The sequence below is a fragment of the Petaurus breviceps genome, unplaced genomic scaffold, assembly GCF_028583685.1.
Source record: "Petaurus breviceps papuanus isolate PSGF00001 unplaced genomic scaffold, PetGlider_PUasm1.0 688, whole genome shotgun sequence".
Lineage (NCBI taxonomy): Eukaryota > Metazoa > Chordata > Mammalia > Diprotodontia > Petauridae > Petaurus > Petaurus breviceps.
In genome coordinates this window covers 628,559-646,748 of record NW_027186457.1, presented here as the reverse complement: position 1 = coordinate 646,748, position 18,190 = coordinate 628,559, and the positions used below count along the sequence as shown (strand labels likewise).

At 49.1% G+C, this 18,190-nt stretch overlaps 1 protein-coding gene across 1 annotated transcript in view; it reads right to left on the bottom strand.

Moving 5' to 3' along the window:
• SPEG (striated muscle enriched protein kinase) overlaps window positions 1–18,190 on the bottom strand; it is an 80,590-nt gene that overhangs the window by 34,069 nt on the left and 28,331 nt on the right. The window contains exons 7-12 of the mRNA XM_069104498.1: window positions 12,426–12,601; window positions 11,926–12,014; window positions 8,132–8,307; window positions 4,705–4,965; window positions 835–993; window positions 172–361 (exon numbers count right to left, since the gene is read on the bottom strand). Of these exons, the coding sequence (XP_068960599.1) occupies window positions 172–361; window positions 835–993; window positions 4,705–4,965; window positions 8,132–8,307; window positions 11,926–12,014; window positions 12,426–12,601 (1,051 nt within the window). The remainder of the gene's footprint in view (window positions 1–171; window positions 362–834; window positions 994–4,704; window positions 4,966–8,131; window positions 8,308–11,925; window positions 12,015–12,425; window positions 12,602–18,190) is intronic.

The window sequence follows — 18,190 nt, the reverse complement described above, 5'->3', positions numbered from 1 at the left end:
CCCGCCAAAGTGGAAGACCACCCCCCTCACACATAGGCTCCTGGGGACTAGCTTCTCTCCCCACCCCAGGTGCTTTCTCACCTCACACTTCAGCCAAAGCAGGCATTTATGGGAGGTGGGCAGTCCCTCCAGACCCCATCCCGACCCTACTCCTGGGGCCCCAGGAAGTACCTAGGACCTGAGGTAGATGAGCGAGGTTCTTCCACATAGAGCTGGGCAGAGCAGTTGGCCTGGCCATGAATGTTGGTGGCGCTGACTTCATACAAACCTTCATCCTCACTGCCCACGTGGGCTATGAGCAGGGAATGAAGGCCCCCTTCATGCCGCAGCCGCACGTTCTCATTCTCCTCCACGGGGTTACCTGAGGAGCAGAGGGGCTGGAATGAGGAGATGAGGAAACCAAAGGAGGAAGGAAGAGAGGAGGAGAGGAGAGGGAAGAGGGAGAACCGAGGAAACCAAAGGCAGAGAAGGAGGGGTCAGAATTGGAAGGGTGTGGAGGGCACGGTGAAGAGGCAGGCAGAGTGGTGATGGGAGTGCCCAAGAAGAACCCACCAGGTGAGGCAAGAGGGCAGTGGGCCTTGAGTGGGGGTGGGGGTAGGGTCAAGGGGCAGTCTGGGATCACCCTGGGAGACTAAGGGCTGGAGAGCTTCAGTTAAGTTCTGTTCTCAGCCAGGCTGAGGAAGGAATCACATGGGGAGAGGGGTCAATACATGAAATAAGGCTGGAAAAGTAGGTTGGAGCCAGACTAGAAAGCCACAGAAGTTTTTGCAGTGACATCATTCTCCAGCCCATCCCCCACACAACTGCCAAAAAAATATCCCTAAAGTAAGTTACCAAAATGAGTCCAGGTGATGGTGGGGGGTGGCAAGCCACTGATCTTGCAGTCAAACCGAGCTCCACGGCCCTCCAGCACTTCCACATCCTCCAACATCCTCGTGAACAACGGTGCCAGTGAGGGCCGAACAGTCAGTCGGGCGCTACAGGTCAGTTCATCTGGTTTTGGGGGTGGAAGGGAGGCGAAGAGATGAGGAGGGAAGGACAAGAATTGATTAAGTCCCTACTATGTGCCTGGAATTACGTTATGTGCTTTACAAATATTAACTCATTTGATCATCAAAAAACCCTGGGAGATTGGTGCTATTATTTTTCTCATTTTACAGTTGAGGAAACTGAGGCAGACAGAAATTAAGTGACTTACCAAGGGTCATACAGCTAATATCTGAAATTGGATTTGAAATCAGGTCTTCCTGCCTCCACTCCCAGCACTCCATACACTGCACCACCTAACTGTCTCTAAAAAAGGAGTCCCCTGAAGCAGGGGCATTAGAACATTTACCAAGTCTCCTTTCTTCCCAAAAGGAACATGTTGGATGACATAGGGAAAGAATAGGAACAGAGAATCCACCACTCTTTGAGCGGCCTTGGGCAGAGCCTAGCTCAGCCTGAGAGAGAGAGAACTTGGGAAGTCAATTCAACCAAGAAAAAATCAATTGACAAAACTGTTAAGTTATCTCATATTCACCAAATTCATAGCTCACTGCTGACTGCCAGACTCTCCAACTCCCCAAGAAGGCTATTTGAAACCTTCTCTTCTCTCCTCTACTCCCCTCTACTATTCCCTCCAACCTTCCTCTCAGCAGAGAATCATGCCTTCAACTTTACCAAGAAAATCAAGGCCATCCATCACGAACTGCCCTTTCCCCTCCTATTCCATACTTCACAAGCTCTCTACATTGTCCCCAATTTTCTCCCTTGTGACCCTTCTCCTTCCCAAGGTCAATCCCTCCACTTTAGCTCTTGGTCCTATTCCCTCCTGTCTCCTCCAAGAGCTTGTTCCATCAATCATTCTCTGTCTGTGTCTCTTTCTGTCTCTCTGTCTGTCTGTCTCTGTCTGTCTGTCTCTCTGTCTCTCTCATATTCCCTCTCTCCTTGTCTCTTCATCACACTGCCAACAAACATAGTCAGGTCTCTCTCATCATTAAAAAACCTTTCCCTTTACCCTGCCATCCCCTCAAGCTACCATCCCATAGCTCTTCTTTCCATAGCCAAACTTCTAGTAAAAAAAGATCATTTATATTTGTTGTATCTACTTCTTCACCTCCCACATATTTCTCAGCCATATGTAATCTGGCTTTCAAATCCAGTATTCAACTGAAAATACTCATTCCAAAGTTACCAATGATCTCTTAATCGCTCAATCCAATAGCCTTTTCCTCATTCCTGCTCCCTTTTGCGGGCTGCGAGGTGATACAGTGGATAGAATGTGAGACTTGCAGTCAGGAAGACCTGAGTCTAAATCCTATCTCAGACACTATTAGCTGAGTGACCCTGGAAAAGTCACTTAACCTCTGTCTGCCTCAGTTTCCTCATTTGTAAAATAGAGATAACAACAGCACCTACTTCACAGGGTTGTTGTGAGGGTCAAATGAGGTAATATAAGTAAAATGCTTTGAAAACTTTGAAGAACTATACAATTGCTACTTATTACGATTTTTATTGCCCACACAGACATTGTCAATCAGTCTCTTCTCTTGTACACTGTCCGCTCCTCATTTAGCTTTTGTGACACTGTCCTCTTCTGGCTTCCTATCCATCTAGACGACTACTCCTAAGTACCCCTTGCTGAACCACTACCCATTGGTCAGTCCTTCAAACATGGGTGTCCTGCAAGGGTCTCTTCTCTTTCTATACCTTCTCTTTCTTTCTTGGTGGCTCCAGTAGCTCCCATAGGTTCAATGACCATCTTTATGCAGACAGCTTCCAAATCTGTCCATCTTAAATTCTACTGGACACCACTCCTGCATCGCCAACCACCAGCTGAACATCTCCACTTGGACGTCTCACAGGTAACTTAAGCTTAACAGATCCAGAATAGAACTCATTATTTCCGCATACCTAAATCTGCCCTCAGTCACCTGAATTCAAAACTTGACTCTTCCCATCCCCACCATATAGAATTACTTATCAATTCTACCTTCATAGCATTTGTGTGTCTCTCTCCCACCTCTCTGTCTCTCTCTCCCACCTCTCTGTCTCTGTCTGTCTGTCTCTCCTTCCATCTGAACAGTACCCTAATTCAAGCCCTTACACCTGGACTATTGCAATAGCCCCTTCATTGGTCTCCCTGCCTTTTAGTCTCTCCCCTCTCCAAACCATCCTTCCACACTACTGTCAAAACAATCCTCCTAAAAAGCATTGGTCTCATATGTCACTCTCTTGCTCAATAACTTTCTATGGCTTCCTTTTGCCTCTAGGGAAAAATTCAAATCCTTCAGCTTAGCGATTAAAGTTCTTCATATCTGGCTTTTTAATGATGGCTTTTTACACAGCATTTTTAGGTTTTCAAAGCACTTTGCATATAATTTCTCATTGGAACCTCGTGACAACCGTATGTGGTACGTGCTATTATTATCCCCATTTTACAGAAGAGGAAACTGAGATTGAAAGAGTGAGTTAAGTGACTTTGCCACCTAGTTAGTAAGTGTCTGAGGCAGGATCTGAACTCAGGTCTTTCTGACTTCAAATCTCTATCCCATGCACCACTAGCTGTTTTTAATTTTTTTTAATGTGAAACTGAGATGTCTAGCCTGTTTTTGCAGCTTACTCTCCTTTACAATCTGCCTTTCAGTCAAACTAGCCTGCTTGCTGTGCCCCCAGATTGGAAATCCATCTCCAGCCTCTGTGCTTGAAATTCACTTTGCTCCTATACTACGTCTTAGAACCCTTAGCACCATGCTTCAAGGCTCTTAGAGCTCTCAGCATTCTTCAAGGCCCAGCGCAAGCACTGTCTTCTCCATGAGGCTTTACCCCATCCTCCAGGTTCTTAGCAAACTCTCTCTTCTCAAATCATACTTATCTGGGTATGTAGCATGGCTTCCCAGAAGAACAGAAGCTCCCTGGGGGCCAGGATGGTTTTACTTCCGTGTCCCCAGTGCCTAGCAAGATGCCTCACACAGAGCACTTATTAATTCAGTTCATTTGATAAATGTTTGTTGGATTTAATTGATCCACGGACAGAATGTAAAACAGTCCTTCTATGAAAGAGCTTACATTCTCCTGGATGAGGAATGCAGTGAGAACAGGCTGGGGCCTGACAGGAGGCATAGGAAAGAATAGTACCAGGAGAGAGCTCCTAGGAAGGAATCTGGAAGCGCTGAATCGGCCCATTATGTGTGTCTATGTGGATAGAAGGAGCTTCCCATCTGCCCCACCCAGGTGGCCTATTCTGAGACACAGACCAACATTCCCAACAGTTCCTAAGAGAGGAACTTGGAGCTGGCCTTCCCTACTCCCCAACCCCTCTGCACTGAGCCTTACCCCAGGACCACCCAGATCTCCAACCCACCTCTTCCCTGCCAGCTGTGTCTCCCTGATCACCTTGACTGATGCACTCTCATTCCCATTCCCATACAGGCAACCATCTCCATTGTCCTAACTAGCCCTCCCTGAAAATGTTGTGTCCCTCCCCTCCACTCCCAACCCCAGAGCATAATGATGCCGACTCCCAACAGTCACCTAGGAGATGGGGACACAGGTCCTGAGGAGCCTGATTCCAAGAAAAGCCTGATTTCCTAGGAACCTCTGGGGTCCAGGCCAGTCTCTCTCTGGCTCCCCCTCAAGCACACCTCTAAAGCATCACCCTGCTCCTTGTGCTATGTCCCCATGCTGTCTAGTGTCCCACCCTGGGGGAGGGAGGAGGCATACCTTTGGCTGTACTAAGCTTGCAGGTATAGACGCCACTGTCATCTTCGTGCACAGATGTGAGCAGCAGCTTGGACTTCCTCCCATCAAAGTGCATCTTACACCTGAGCAGGGCAGGCTGCAGCAGCCGGCCCCGACACAGCCAGTCTACCTCCACGTCCGCAGGGCCAGTGACCAGGCACTCAAAGAGCGCCATCTCCCCGGCCCCCACGTTCACGTCCTGCAGGGGGGCCACCACCGCCAGGGACCGACTTTCAGGGTGCGCTGGGGGAGCAGAGGCAGGAGAAAGGAGGGAGGGGGATACACAAAGAGCAGAAAGACACACAAAGTGGGAGAGGGGGTATAGAGAGACGCAGACAGACAGACAGACGAGTAACAGAGAGAAAGAGAGAGAGATGCAATTTGGTCCCTAAAGAAAGGGAAAAATGGGACCAGAACCCTGGCAGGAGGAAGCCACGGGGCCTGGTGCCAGCAGAGCAGGGTGGAAAGGTTCCAGGAAAGGCAGTGGTCCTACTGGGGGCTGACCTAGGCTGGGCCTCAGTGAGGAGAACATGATTGAGGGGAAAGGAGGAAGGGGAGGAAGGAGGGAGGGGGGCAATGCCGGGTCGAGAAGGGGATTGGGATTTGGGTGGCGGCGGCACAATAACAAACAACCACACCAGCTGGGTACAAACCAGACTTTATTAGAGCTCAGGACCAGGCATTACCAATCGCTCCACGTCCCCTCCCACATCACATGCCTGGTGACACCACCCCCTCTCACCCCCCAATACTGAGGCAAAGCTCGTCCTTGCTGGGCAGAGACAAGGGCAGCTACAAAATGGACCAAAAGCTCCCCCCACCAATCCAGCCTGCAGACCAGAGGGGCCTAAGCCAACATGGCTAGAGCTAGCAGGTGCCCTGTAGTTCCATTCTTGCCCTGTGCCCTGCCTCATCTACCCTAGGGTCCCAGGAGCCCAAGAGGCATTTGGCTTTGGTCACTTGGGGAAATGAAAATTTTTTGTGCCATCTGAAAACCACTTCTGGGATGGTCATCATCCCCACCCTCCCTCCAGAGCCTGAAGTGGGTGGGGGAGGGAGAAGGGGAATATTAGCAGAGACCTTGGTCCCCAAATACCTCCATATGGCCCCTCCACTCCTAACTGTGCTTTTTCCTAGAATGGTCCTTGATGCCAACCAGCAGGGATATCCCCCCATCCTTCCCTAATCAGAAGCCCTCCCTACCCCACTCTGCCCAGGATGGATGTTCTCTGAGTCACCCCACCCCAATGGTACAACAGACAGAGAGACCAACAGACAGACAGTGAGCCCTGGACAGATAGTGTTCCAAAGCCGCAGCAACAGCAGCAGCAGCAATTGCAGCCCATGTGGCTTGGTGCTCCCACAACAGGGGGAGGAGGGTTTCAATGCCCCAACTCAAGCCCACCTCCCCACCCTACACACGGTTCAACTGGGGGCGTCGGTGCCCGCCCGTCCACACGTCCACTTGGGGAGGGAAGGGGGGAGCTCTGCTGAGCCCACGGGCAGACCCGGGGCCCCACACGGGCTGGGGAGGCCGGGAGGCCAGGGGTCCGGGCCGGCTCGCCGGTTGGGTCTGTGGGCAGGAGGCAGTGAGACACAGCGAGGTCCAAGTGGTGCCTGAGCCAGAGGCGTGTGGCACGAAGGGCAGCGGGAGGGAGGGCAGGCGGCCCCCTGAGCTCACTCGCCTGTGTACAGACAAAAACCGCAGTCAGCAAGCGGCAGGTTAGTCTGGCACACACGCGCACACGCACATACACACGCCGTCACACGCACACACACCCCCACACACTTCGGGGTGGGTGGCTAAGGGGCTTAGCTGGACAGGAAGAACTCCAAGAAGCTGCTTCTAAGCAGTTTGTGTGGCTGTCCCATAAGAGGGCATCTCGCCTCCAGGTCCCTGACCCACAGGCCTCCCAGGGGATAGGTGAGGGGAAGGCAGTGGCCCACAAAAAAGGTTCTCTTCACCGAGTCAAGGGAAAGGCAATGAGAGCCCCAACCACTGCTTACGGAGTGCTCAAGACCAAGAGGAGAAAAGCGCTCAACACAGGTTAATACAGAAAAGCATGGCAGATAGAGGGGCAGAAGCCATGGTGACTGGGCATGGGGGTCCAGGTCTGGCTCACTCAGGATGAGTGAGGGGAGTATTAGAGCAGGGGAGAAAACACAGGGCAGAAAGACGCATCTAGTGGAGGCCGGGCAGAGAAGGCCAGGGGCTAGGAAAGCAGCATTTTGTACTGCAAAGTCCTTTTCCCATGGAAAACACCACTCTAGCTATAGCAAGCCCACCATGGGCATTCCAGGGGACAGAAGTCAGCCAGGGGAACAAGAGGGCCAAGACTCAGATGAGCCAAGAGGAAGTATGGCCCTTAGGTCAGTCAGTCAGAAACTAAGGGGGATTGAGGGGAGGAAGAGAGGAAGGAACAATGTGTCATCGGCTCCCGCTTAGGGGTAAAAACTCGAGTATCAGACTGAGCAGGGCAGACCCACAACTTTGGCCAGCTCGATACCCAGCAACACTCCTTATATACCCACATCCTATCATTTATATCCCAAGACAGGCCATGAACACACCCACATGACTCGAACCACTTCCACTGACCCTGCCCAGGCACCAAACACTAAGACCCTCATTTCCTTCCTCTCAGCCATCCTTAGGTCCCAGAGCCTCTGGGTCAGGAACAGCACACAAAGCTGCCCCAGGCCTCCTGTGACCCTGAGACACTTCCCTCCAAGAGTCACTCCGAACGGGTCCAGTCATCAAACACCCACCCCTGATACAATATACCACAATGACAATTTCTGCAAAACACTACAATCAGTAGGAAAAAAAAATTGGGGTGGAATGGGAGAGGTGGAAGGGAAGAGAAAGGAAAAGGGGGTTGTGGGGATGGAGCAGAAAGGAAGGTTGGGAAACCTGGGTCCAGGGAGAGGAGGAGAAAGAAGACAAGAAGGGGCATGAGGTTATAGGAAACAGAAGGAAGGGTACCAGGAAAGAAACTCAGGCAACAGGCCAGCACAGAGTAGGGAGTAGGGGGCAGAATCTGAGGTCTTGACTGAGACATGATATGGTAGAAATAGCACTGGACAAATAATCTGGCAAAAGAGTCCTTGCTCTGTTACTAATTCACTAGGTAACCTTGGATAAATCACAACACCTCTTGCCACCTTATATCCCCATGTCCTAAACCCCAAACCTAGGGGTTTGAACCGAGTGACGTCTGTGGTGATCTCATCTATATTCTCGAAGATAATAGCTCTACAGGAATTGAGGTACCCTGGGTAAAAGGTGAAGTTGGGTCATTGGGTTCCCTGGATCAGACCAGTCCTCCTTCCACTTCTTAGGGGCCTAGTGGGCCTGGGGATAAGAGCCACTGGAACCATGAAGAGAAGAGGCATGCGGGAGGTTTACCTCTGACCTCCAGTCTGGCCTCACACTGCCGGGTGCCATATTCATTCACTGCCTTGCAGGTATAGAAACCAGCATCTCCCCGCTCCGCTGCCAGGATATGAAGCCGACACAAGCCACCTTCTGCCTCCTCGGCAAAACGTCTTTGGTCCGGGCGTACAGGCTGGTGATTCCGAAGCCTACCAGTGGGGACAAGGCCCTCAGTTATGGCGTTTGGATCCCCAACCTCCTCCTTTCCCGCAAGGTGCCCTCAACCCGAAGGGCTAAGTAAGGTATCACCCCCATACCACATGCTCAGAAAACATTCATGAGATCCTTGTGGGTTTCATTCTTGTCTTTGTAGCCTCAGTGTCTAGAATAGTCCTTGGTATATTAAAAGTACTTAATAAATGCTTGTTGATAGATCCTGGGCCTTCAAATGTGCAAAGCCCTATGGCAGGTGGGGGCCCAAAGCTGGCACACACACACAATGACATCATTCCAACTCCTACATGATGAGACCCTGGAGGTCTCCAACCCACACTGAATTCTTCTTCCTCTTACACTGATCACCAGGAACTTGTGGCATTTAATTGTCCTGTTTCCAAGAGTATCTGCCCTACTTCCCTAAAAAGATTGTAAGCTTCTGGAGGGAAAGGCAGGTCTTAGATTTCCCTTAGAGTCAGCATGACATCATGGAAAAGCTCTGGAATGGATTTCAAGAGATTTGGATTCCCAACCACAATTCCAGAAGACTCATGATAAAGCCTGCTCCCCGCCCACCTCTGCATAGAGAGGTGAGGGACGCAGAATGAAAACAGAGATAGAGAGAAATATAGAGAGATACACATACATACATACTCACATATATGTACATGGGTATTCCTACATGCATGCATGTATGTGTCTGTGTGTCTATATAGCATACTTCACATGTATATACATAGGTGCATATATATGTGTGTGCAGATATACACATTGAGCTACAGATATACAATGTATGTATTCTATTTATACCTACAGCCCTATGTATATGGACATATGCATTATATTTTATATACACATAGGTATGTATTATTGTGTTTTCTAACCATGCCTATATATCTACATGTGTTATATGTATGCATAGCTACATGTGTTGCATGTAGATATCTCCATGAATATGTGTTTGTATATTACCTCTATGTAGTTATGCACTTTTTATTTATGCATACATATGTGTACATATACTTTTGTTATCTATCTCTATCAGCACGGTCAATGCAGGGATTTGTTTCACTTGACTATGTAATGGATTTTTCTTTCTTGTTTCCTCAGTATTGGGAGGGAGTGGGAGGTAGAAGTAGTAGGGAGAGAATGGGAACCTGAACATAAAATAAAATTGAATTAAAAAAACTGGTCCAAGCTCTGACTTTGCCACTTAGGCTGTAAGTAACACGTAGCTGTGTAACTTTAGGCAAATCATTTAACTTTTAGGAGCCGGCCTCCTGATCCTTAACATCTACTGAAATCATAGGGAGAATCCATTGAGATAGTGGGGTGGGGGTGAGGGGTGGATTTGTAATACCAGGCAGCAGTGTCATGTCCTCTGTTGAAGCCTGACTCTACTGCCGCATTGTAGCAAGTAGAGTTGCACCTCACTAAAGAGCCTTCCAAGATGGCGCCAATAACGGCTTTAGATACACCCAGCATCCTAGGAATTGTTTAGCCACATTCAGGGAGACTTGCCACCATCAGATGATAAATTTATTTGGCCACAGCCATTCACAAAATCATCATCTGACTGCAGGAAAATCTGGAAATGGGCCGCAGAGAAAACAGAAATACTTCTACAAACATTTATTAAGCAACTACTGTATGCACAGAACAATGCATAGGGGGAAACAAAGGCTAGGTAAGACGTAGAGAAATATAAAACATGATTTGCCTCAGTGGAGAGAGCACCCACTTTTCTCCCTACCCCTTCCCCTAGAATGATCTTGTTGATCTTTCAAATATTAAAATGGACTAATCTTAGTCATTTTCTTATTTTTCTTATTCTATATTTCTCTCTCTCTCTCTCTTTCTCTCTCTCTCTCTCACACACACACACACGCACACACACACATACACACACAGTGTCTAGCACAGAGCAGAGTAAATAGCATCATTTGATAAATGGCAGTGGATCAGTATGGGAAAGGGGGAAGGGAAAGGAACAAGCATTTGTTAAACACCTACTATGCTACTATGTGCTGGGTACCTACTATGTGCTAGGCAAGTCAACTCCTCTGAAAAAGCAATGGATTTCAAGTCAGAGGATCAGGGTTCAAATCCCACATCTGCCAGTTACTACTTATGAGAGCTTGGTCAAATCACTGGACCACTGGATGTCAATTCCATCACTAATAAAATGAGGGGTGTTGGAGTAGAAACATCATGAAAATGCTGGATTTGTAGTCAAGAGGATATTATTGGGGGCGGCTAGGTGGCACAGTGAATAGAGCACCAGCTCTGGAGTCAGGAAGACGTGAGTTCAAATTCAGCCTCAGACACTTAACACAAAACTATCTGTGTGACCTTGGGCAAGCTACTTAACCCCAATTGCCCTACCTTCCCCCCTCCAAAAAAAAAAAGCCAAAAAAAAGGGGGATATGATCTCCAGTCCTGCCACTCTGACATTTACTAGCTGTGTGACCATTTAACTTTTTTAAGCCTCAGTTTTCTCCTCTGTAAAATGAGGAGGTTGGATAAGATAGCTGTTAATGTCTCTTCTGTCTTTATGGATGTATGACTGATTGGCTCTAGGGCAACTTTAATGTATCCTAGACCCCTCTGGCAGTCTGATGGAGCCTTTGGAGGACCCCTTCTCAGAATAAAACCCCTTGGTTTTAAAGGGACAAAATAAAATGCATAGGATTACAAAGGAAATTAATTATATTGAAATAGCTATGAAAGCAAATTTTTTGGAGGACATAACTTGCCCAAGGTCACACAGCTAGTAAGTATCTGAGGCTGCATTTGAACTCAAGTCCTCTCAATTCCCGGGCTGGTGCTCTACCCACTGCACCACCTAGCTACCCCAATATCTTTTATAAAAAGGAAGTTCACGGACAAGTCAATAATCCCTATTCTAGGGAGATGGACACCTGCCACTGAGAAAGGAAAAATTCAGAAAGGGGTCCTGGGAAACACTGCCAAATCAAGAGAGGAAGTGGGAGAGATTTTTTTTGTCACAGCTGAAGGAGATACCTATCGAACTTTTAGTGTTTGTGATAGTGATGGTGGTTGTGGTGGTGGTGGTAAGGCCAGAAAGAAGGGGAGGATTTGACTGGGCCGGTGATTTGGACATAGCTACTACATGAAACTGGGCAGCTAACCACCCCTCTACCAAATGGGTCATAGAAGAAGCAGAAATAGTTCTATGAACATTTATTAAACACCTAATGTACGCACAATGGTACTAATTTAATATATATAAGACATGGATAAATAAATATAAGATACAATGCTACTCCTTATATTACCACCATTATCTCCTAGGGAAGGGCTGTATCTAGGCCTGGAAGCCAGAGGCCTTTTGGAGGAGATCAGAATTTCTTGGAATTCTTAGAAGTCAGAATTTCTTGTTCTGACCTCCCTCCTCTTGTAAAGTCTGTGGTTTATTATCCCAATTCTCTCAAGATGGTGGGGGAGGGTCACATACAGAGACCCCCTGCAGGCTCATGGCAAATTACAGAAGGGTCCACCCCTTGCCTTTTTTAATATCCCCAGGATGAACATGTGATCTCTAGTAAGAGTTAAAAGAGTTAATAAAAAACCAGGGTCTCAGTACTTACCAGGAGACAACAGGTTTGGGCTCCCCCTGCACTCGGATGCTCATGGTCACATCCTGGCCCTCCTTTACTGACTGGTCCATGAGTGAAACCTAAAAGATGGGACTTGAGGTGATACAAGGTAAGGGTGACCAGGACAACAGCTTCTGGAGCCAAAGGGTGAGGAGGCAAGGTATGGAACAGGCCACTATTCTATACCCAGGAGAGGTCAAGTTCTGTGGTAGAGAGGCAGGGGAGTGAAGGAGAGACGGTATCTATGTCTGAGTAAGGACAACTGTATTCTCTGGCTGAGAATAATCAGGGAAGGAATAAATCCTTATGGACAGAGATCCAGGGAAGTGGCAAAGGCACAGCTGAGAGCAGAGAGCCCCTTGTCTCTGGAGCTATGCCAAGAACTAGGGGTGACAGGGTGGGCACAAGACACAGAGGCAAGGGGCCCCCTGGGCATTCACTAGAGAGAGCTCCCAGCTGAGCTGGACTACACTTGATCTCAGAAATCTAACCTTGAAGATGGGGGGAGCCCTGGAGCTGGTGTCTGGGGTGCTTTGAGTCTGGCTGGGGCTGAGTTTCATGGCAGAAGATCGGTGCCAGGCCTCCTCTGGTTCTGGGAACTCCTCAGGAGGGCTCAAATACTCTTCATCTGACGTGATGGGGCTGCTGAAAGGGGATGTAGCCCCTCCTGGAAAAGATGGAGAGGGGAGGGGGAAAGAAGGGTGGAGGGTTGGATACGTGGAGTGGGGAGGACAGGGAAAGGAAAAAGAGAAAGGGAGAGAACACGACAGAACCTGTAAGAAGAGATGAGCCCCTGGGGGTGACCACAAGGGAATCTTAGCTGCCCATAAAACCCAGGACCACCCAGCCTGAAGGAATAGGGACATCACATACACACACACACACACACACACACACACACACACACACACTTTACAACTAACAAACCAAGTACCCAGAGATACTCTGTTCTAGGGCAAAACTTTCAGCTTTCTCATATTTCAAATGAGAAGAGTTGGAATAAATGGTCTCTCGGGTTCTTTCCATCTCCAGTTCTATAATAAAGCTTAGGAACCCAGGAGATCTTCATTACAAAAAGCCGGAGTTCAAGATTTAGAAGACCAAGGATTCTCCACACTGGGAGGATCAGGAGCTCAAAGGAAACTGAAAAGCCTGGCCACCGACTAAACAAGCTTCTCAGGGAAGGGACTGGATAGAGAGCTAGAGGCAGGCAGATCCCAGTCTCAGAAGACTGGTCTCCAGGGGCCCAGAGGGATAACAAACACTAGAATCAGAGTCCCCTTTCATTTCTCCTGCCCCTCCATCTCCTAAGACCCTCTTTGGATGGGGTTGCTAAAGGGAAGAATGAGGTTCCAGACCTACCAAGAAGTCTGTCCACTCTAGACATCCCCCTCCCAATTCAGAATGCCATGCCGAGGCTGCTGTGAGCCTGTGCTCCTCCCCCCATTCAGAGACACCTGCTAGGGAAACAGACCCCTAAGTGGAGAGGGGGCTAGGAAGTGATCTTCCAAGTTAGTGGATGGAGAGATGGAGGTCAGCCTAGGAAAGGTGGGGGAAAACGAAAGCCTTCCCAGGGAGGGGGTGTACCTATAGGGGACCCAAGCCCAGAGGCCCTCCCCAGTGGCTGGCCCAGGGCCCAGGCTGGCCCTGCTTGGCTCTGCTCCGACTGCCAAATAGAGACAGGAATCAGTCGCTACCAGCTCCCTCTAGCCCCTCCTCCTTATCTCCCTCCCCATTCCCCCCCCCAAGTCTCTCCTGGCCCTGCCTTCTAGTCACCCGGCCCTGCTGCACCCCAACTCACCCAGGGAGAACATAGACTCCTGCCTGTGTCCTCCAGACTCTAGCCTCAGTTTTTGCCCCCTCGTGCCCGGTCCAGAGTGGTCTGCATGGAGGAGAGCTGGCCACCCCTGTCCCTGCTCCCCTGGGAGGAGAGAGCCCAACCCAGCCTAGCCTAGCCTGGGCCCCACTGAGATTCTGTACAGAGAGCCAGCTCTGTGGGGGGAGGGGGAGGGGGAACAGGGAAAGGGAAGGCGGGGGGGGGGGGGGGGGGGGGAGCCAGGGCAGAGTCTGGGCCGCAAGAAGGCAGCTGGCTGGAGAAGGTGACGGCAGCAGTGGTGGTGCCTGCTGAAACCATATGCAGCCAGAGCCCTGGAGAGAGGAGAAAGGGGGAGGGGAGGGGAGGGACTGCCGGATTTAGCCGCCCCTCTCATTCCCCAGCAGCTGTGTCTGTTCTTTCTCTCCTTGCGGGCTCAGGATCCTGACACACATGGGCACCTCCCCTCGAGGTGCCTGGCTCCTCAAGAAGAAAGGCCTTGGTCTGGGGCCTTCCTCCCACCACTCTCCACCTCCAGCACCTATCTCTCCAGGTGCCTGTCTAACTCTGGAACTGCCCTACTCCCCAAAGCTTAGGGCACACGACAGACAACACCAAACACTTCTCAAGCCCAAGCCATAGTATGGTGCCAAGCCATCTTACACTGCTAGAAGATGCTGGAAAAAGGGCAGTGGTTTTAGAACCCAACAGTCTGCCGTCAAAATTCAGTCTTGCTACTTAGAGCCTACAGAAGCTGAGACAAGTCACTTATGCCCTGGGTCTCAGTTTCCTCATCTGCAAAATAAACAGATTAGACTAGACCAGTCCAACACAAGGTCTCTTTCATCTCTAAATCCTATGATTCTATGCCCTAGGACCCCACCCTATTTCTCCTCAAAAACTCATTGTCCTGTCCCACCCACCTCCAAAATTCAGAGAATAAGCTATAAAACCTACAAGATAAGAAACTCAAACCAAGCCTTTATATAAACCTAATCTTCCCCTAAAGCTCCTTGGTTTACCTGGTATACAAGACTGGCAATAGATCGTTGTGTTAGACCCCCAGGCCTTGTTATGCTCCACTCCTAGATCGAAAGGCAGGAGTGACAAGGGAGGCAATATTGGATTCTATAGGTATCTCAGTCTTACCTAAACTTCCTATCTCCCCATATTATGTACAAAATGGGCACTGAAACTTGAAGGTCCAAGGATTAGTCCTTTACTCCCTTCACCAGACCATGGCCCATTTGGCCAGCCCAAGAGCCATCCACAGCTCTGCTGGGCCTGTATCCAGATCCCTCATGGCCCTCTGCCAGACACACCTGTTGGCAGCTTGCCCACACACAACCCATCCCAGCCAGGGTCTGGAGCTAGCATTGTTCCTATACCTTGCTCACATGTCAACCTTTACCTATTTGGTAGAAGGTGGAGGTGCAAAAAGAGAGGGTAGAACCTGGTGTTGTCCTCTCCATATGAATGATCCCCCAGATTTATATGTACTGAACAGGCCCTGGATTTTTCCAGCTAGAACAGCAGTGACGTAGGAAGTAGAGAAGTCAGAGACAGTAACAGCAGCATGACACTGGCTATGGAGTGAGAGGAGCACGTTTTGGGGAAGGGAACAAGCATTTATTAAGTGCCTGCTATGTGTCAGCTACTATGGGCGGCTAGGCAGTGTGGTGGGTAGAAAGCTGGGCCTGGAGTCAGAAAGACTCAACTTTGTGAGTTCAAATCCGGCCTCAGACACTTACTAGCTGTGTGACCCTGGGCAAGTCACTTAGTATCCTCATCTGTAAAATGAGAAGGAAAGGGCAAAATGACTCCAGTATCTTCACTAAGAAAACCCCAAATGGGGTCATGAAGAGTTAGACATATCTTAGTGACAGAAAATATGTCACAGATATTATCTTATCTGATCCCCACAACAACCCTGGGAGATAGGTGCTATTATTATCACCATTTTACAGTTGAGCAAACTAAGGCAGCCAGTGGTGAAGTGACTTGCCCAGGGTCACACAGCTAGTAGTGTCTGAGGTTGGGTTTGAACTCAAGTCTTTCTGACTCCCTAGTCCCACACTGTATCCACTGCTCCACCTAGCTGCCTTGGTAGGGAATTGGCAACAACACCAGCTGGATTCAGAAAATCTGGATTTGAGCACTGTTCTGTCAAGTCACTCACTCATACGTCGGGCTCAGTTTCCCAATCTGTAAATGAGGCAGATGGCCCAGATGAGTTCTAAAGTTCCTTTCAAACTGATATATTATGATCCTGCGATGAAGATCCCAAAGATTCCCTATCCTCCAGATCTGTAATCCTTAAGGCCAGGGGACAGGAAGGCAGATGACAGAGAACAGCAGGAACACAGGAAAAGGAACCGGGAGTCAAGAGATATTCTCGACAACCAACCCAATGCTCAGCTCTCCAGGGGAATACAGAGTAGGGCTTAGTTCCCCCTGGAAGGAACTTCAGAGAGCATCTAATCCAGGGGTGGGTTAGTCCACCCCCCCCCCATTTTACGGATGAGGAAACTGAGGCACAGGAGGGCATAGCTGCTTGCACAAGGTCAAACAGGTAGTAAGTAGCTGAAGAACTTTGTCCAAATCCCGAGTCCCACCCAGGTCTTCTGAATACAGACCCAGGTCTCTATTCCACTGCACCAGCTGCCCTCTAAAAAATAAGACACGTTCTCCCTTAGGGAGGTGCCCCAGGCCCCAACTTCCATTGCCACTGCGGAACATGGAACGAGTAGCCCACCACTCCTGCCCAAGCATCTCTTTGCTCAAGGGAGACTTAGAGGATTGTACGAGTATGGGATCATACTTGGCACCCCCTGGTGGCTACTTGGGACACTACATCCCAGAGTCACTGCTGCTCTCCTGCTTCCTTGATCCCCACTCCCAAGAGACATTCTAACCAAATGACTCAGGCAGCTTTGGCCTCTCCTCTTCCTCCTCCTCTCCAGCCCCCCCTCCCCACCCACCTCGTGGCTTCCAAGAACTTGCCAGGTTAACCTCCTCCTGAGTTCTGAGAGCTAAACAAGGCACTGTTCTCTAAGCCTGGAACGTCACCCCGCCCCCCCCATCTTCACCTGTTGAAATCCTACCCATCCTTTCAAGGTCCAGCTCAAATTCCACCTCCTCCAAGAAGCCTTCCTGATCCCTCCCATTTACAAGTGATTTTTCCCTAACTCAGCCGTGGCATGCACTTTGTACTTCTCTCATATTATTATAGTCTGCTGACTAACCAACCCCTACCACTCTCATTAATGGGGTACAGGGGAGAGAGCTCTGGATATGGAATCAGAGTCAGTCCTGAGAATAAAGCTCGTCTCTGCTACTTAATCCCATCTAACATTGATCAAGCCATTTCTTTATGACTCAGTTTCCACATCTGTAAAATGAAGCAGTTGGACTAGCTGACCCTTATGGTCCCCTTCAGCTTCAAATACATTATCCCTAGAAATACTGCCTTGTCTATCTATGCATCATTTCCTTTCTCCTAGGTCATCTTCTAATTATCTTGGGACCTGCCTTAGTGTTTCAAATGAAGTGAAATCTTAATAGATAATGAAGGAAGGAAGGAATGAAGATCATAACCCCAACCACCACCATCAGGAAGAAGCCTTTATGACAGAAGCTCAGATCTGACCTAAAATGGGAGGGGAAAAAAGCACCCACCCCCTATCCCCATCAACCAGCTTCTTTATTTCAGTTTCTTGCCTTCTTACAGACAGATCTTAGGACCTAGAGCTCATTTTACAGATGAGGAAACTTGACCACAAAGCTGAATGGCTTGCCCAGGGTCAGACCCATAGTAGGTAGCCTAGTCTAAAACCTTTGCCCCCATTCTCTAACTCCAAAACCAGTATATTGTCTGACCCACCACACTGTCCCATCCAACCCTTCTCTCACTCTTTCAAGTGGGGAAAAGAGAGAGGGAGCTGGTGTTCCCAAGACCCCACCTTGTCCTTTCTGAGGAAGGTCCTATCCTTTTCCCTGTCCTCCATCTCTTTCCCATCAGACCCTTTAGGAGGAAAATGCAAATGTCACTGTAGATGCTAATGGCTGGTTTAACAAAGAACTCCCTTGAGATTCATTTCCATGTCAGAAAAAAAGTATAGACTATCGTCTCTCTGCTAGTATCTTCCCACTTCACCCAGAAAAGTTGTCTTAGCTCATTCCCTGACACAAGACAGTAGCCAGATCTTCTCTCCTCTGATAACTGTGTCACCAAGGAGATGGTTAAAGCCCCAACAAATATGACATTGGAACCTGCCCCCCACATATACACACACAAGCCTTCTCTGTAGCACTCATTAAGGAAATCTTCACTAACTTTGTTGCCAAAATCATCTTCTAGGCCTTTCACTCTGATCACACCAACCCCTGTCCAACACCCTCAGTCACCCCCCCCCACCACCACAGAGCACAGCCAGTTTGCTG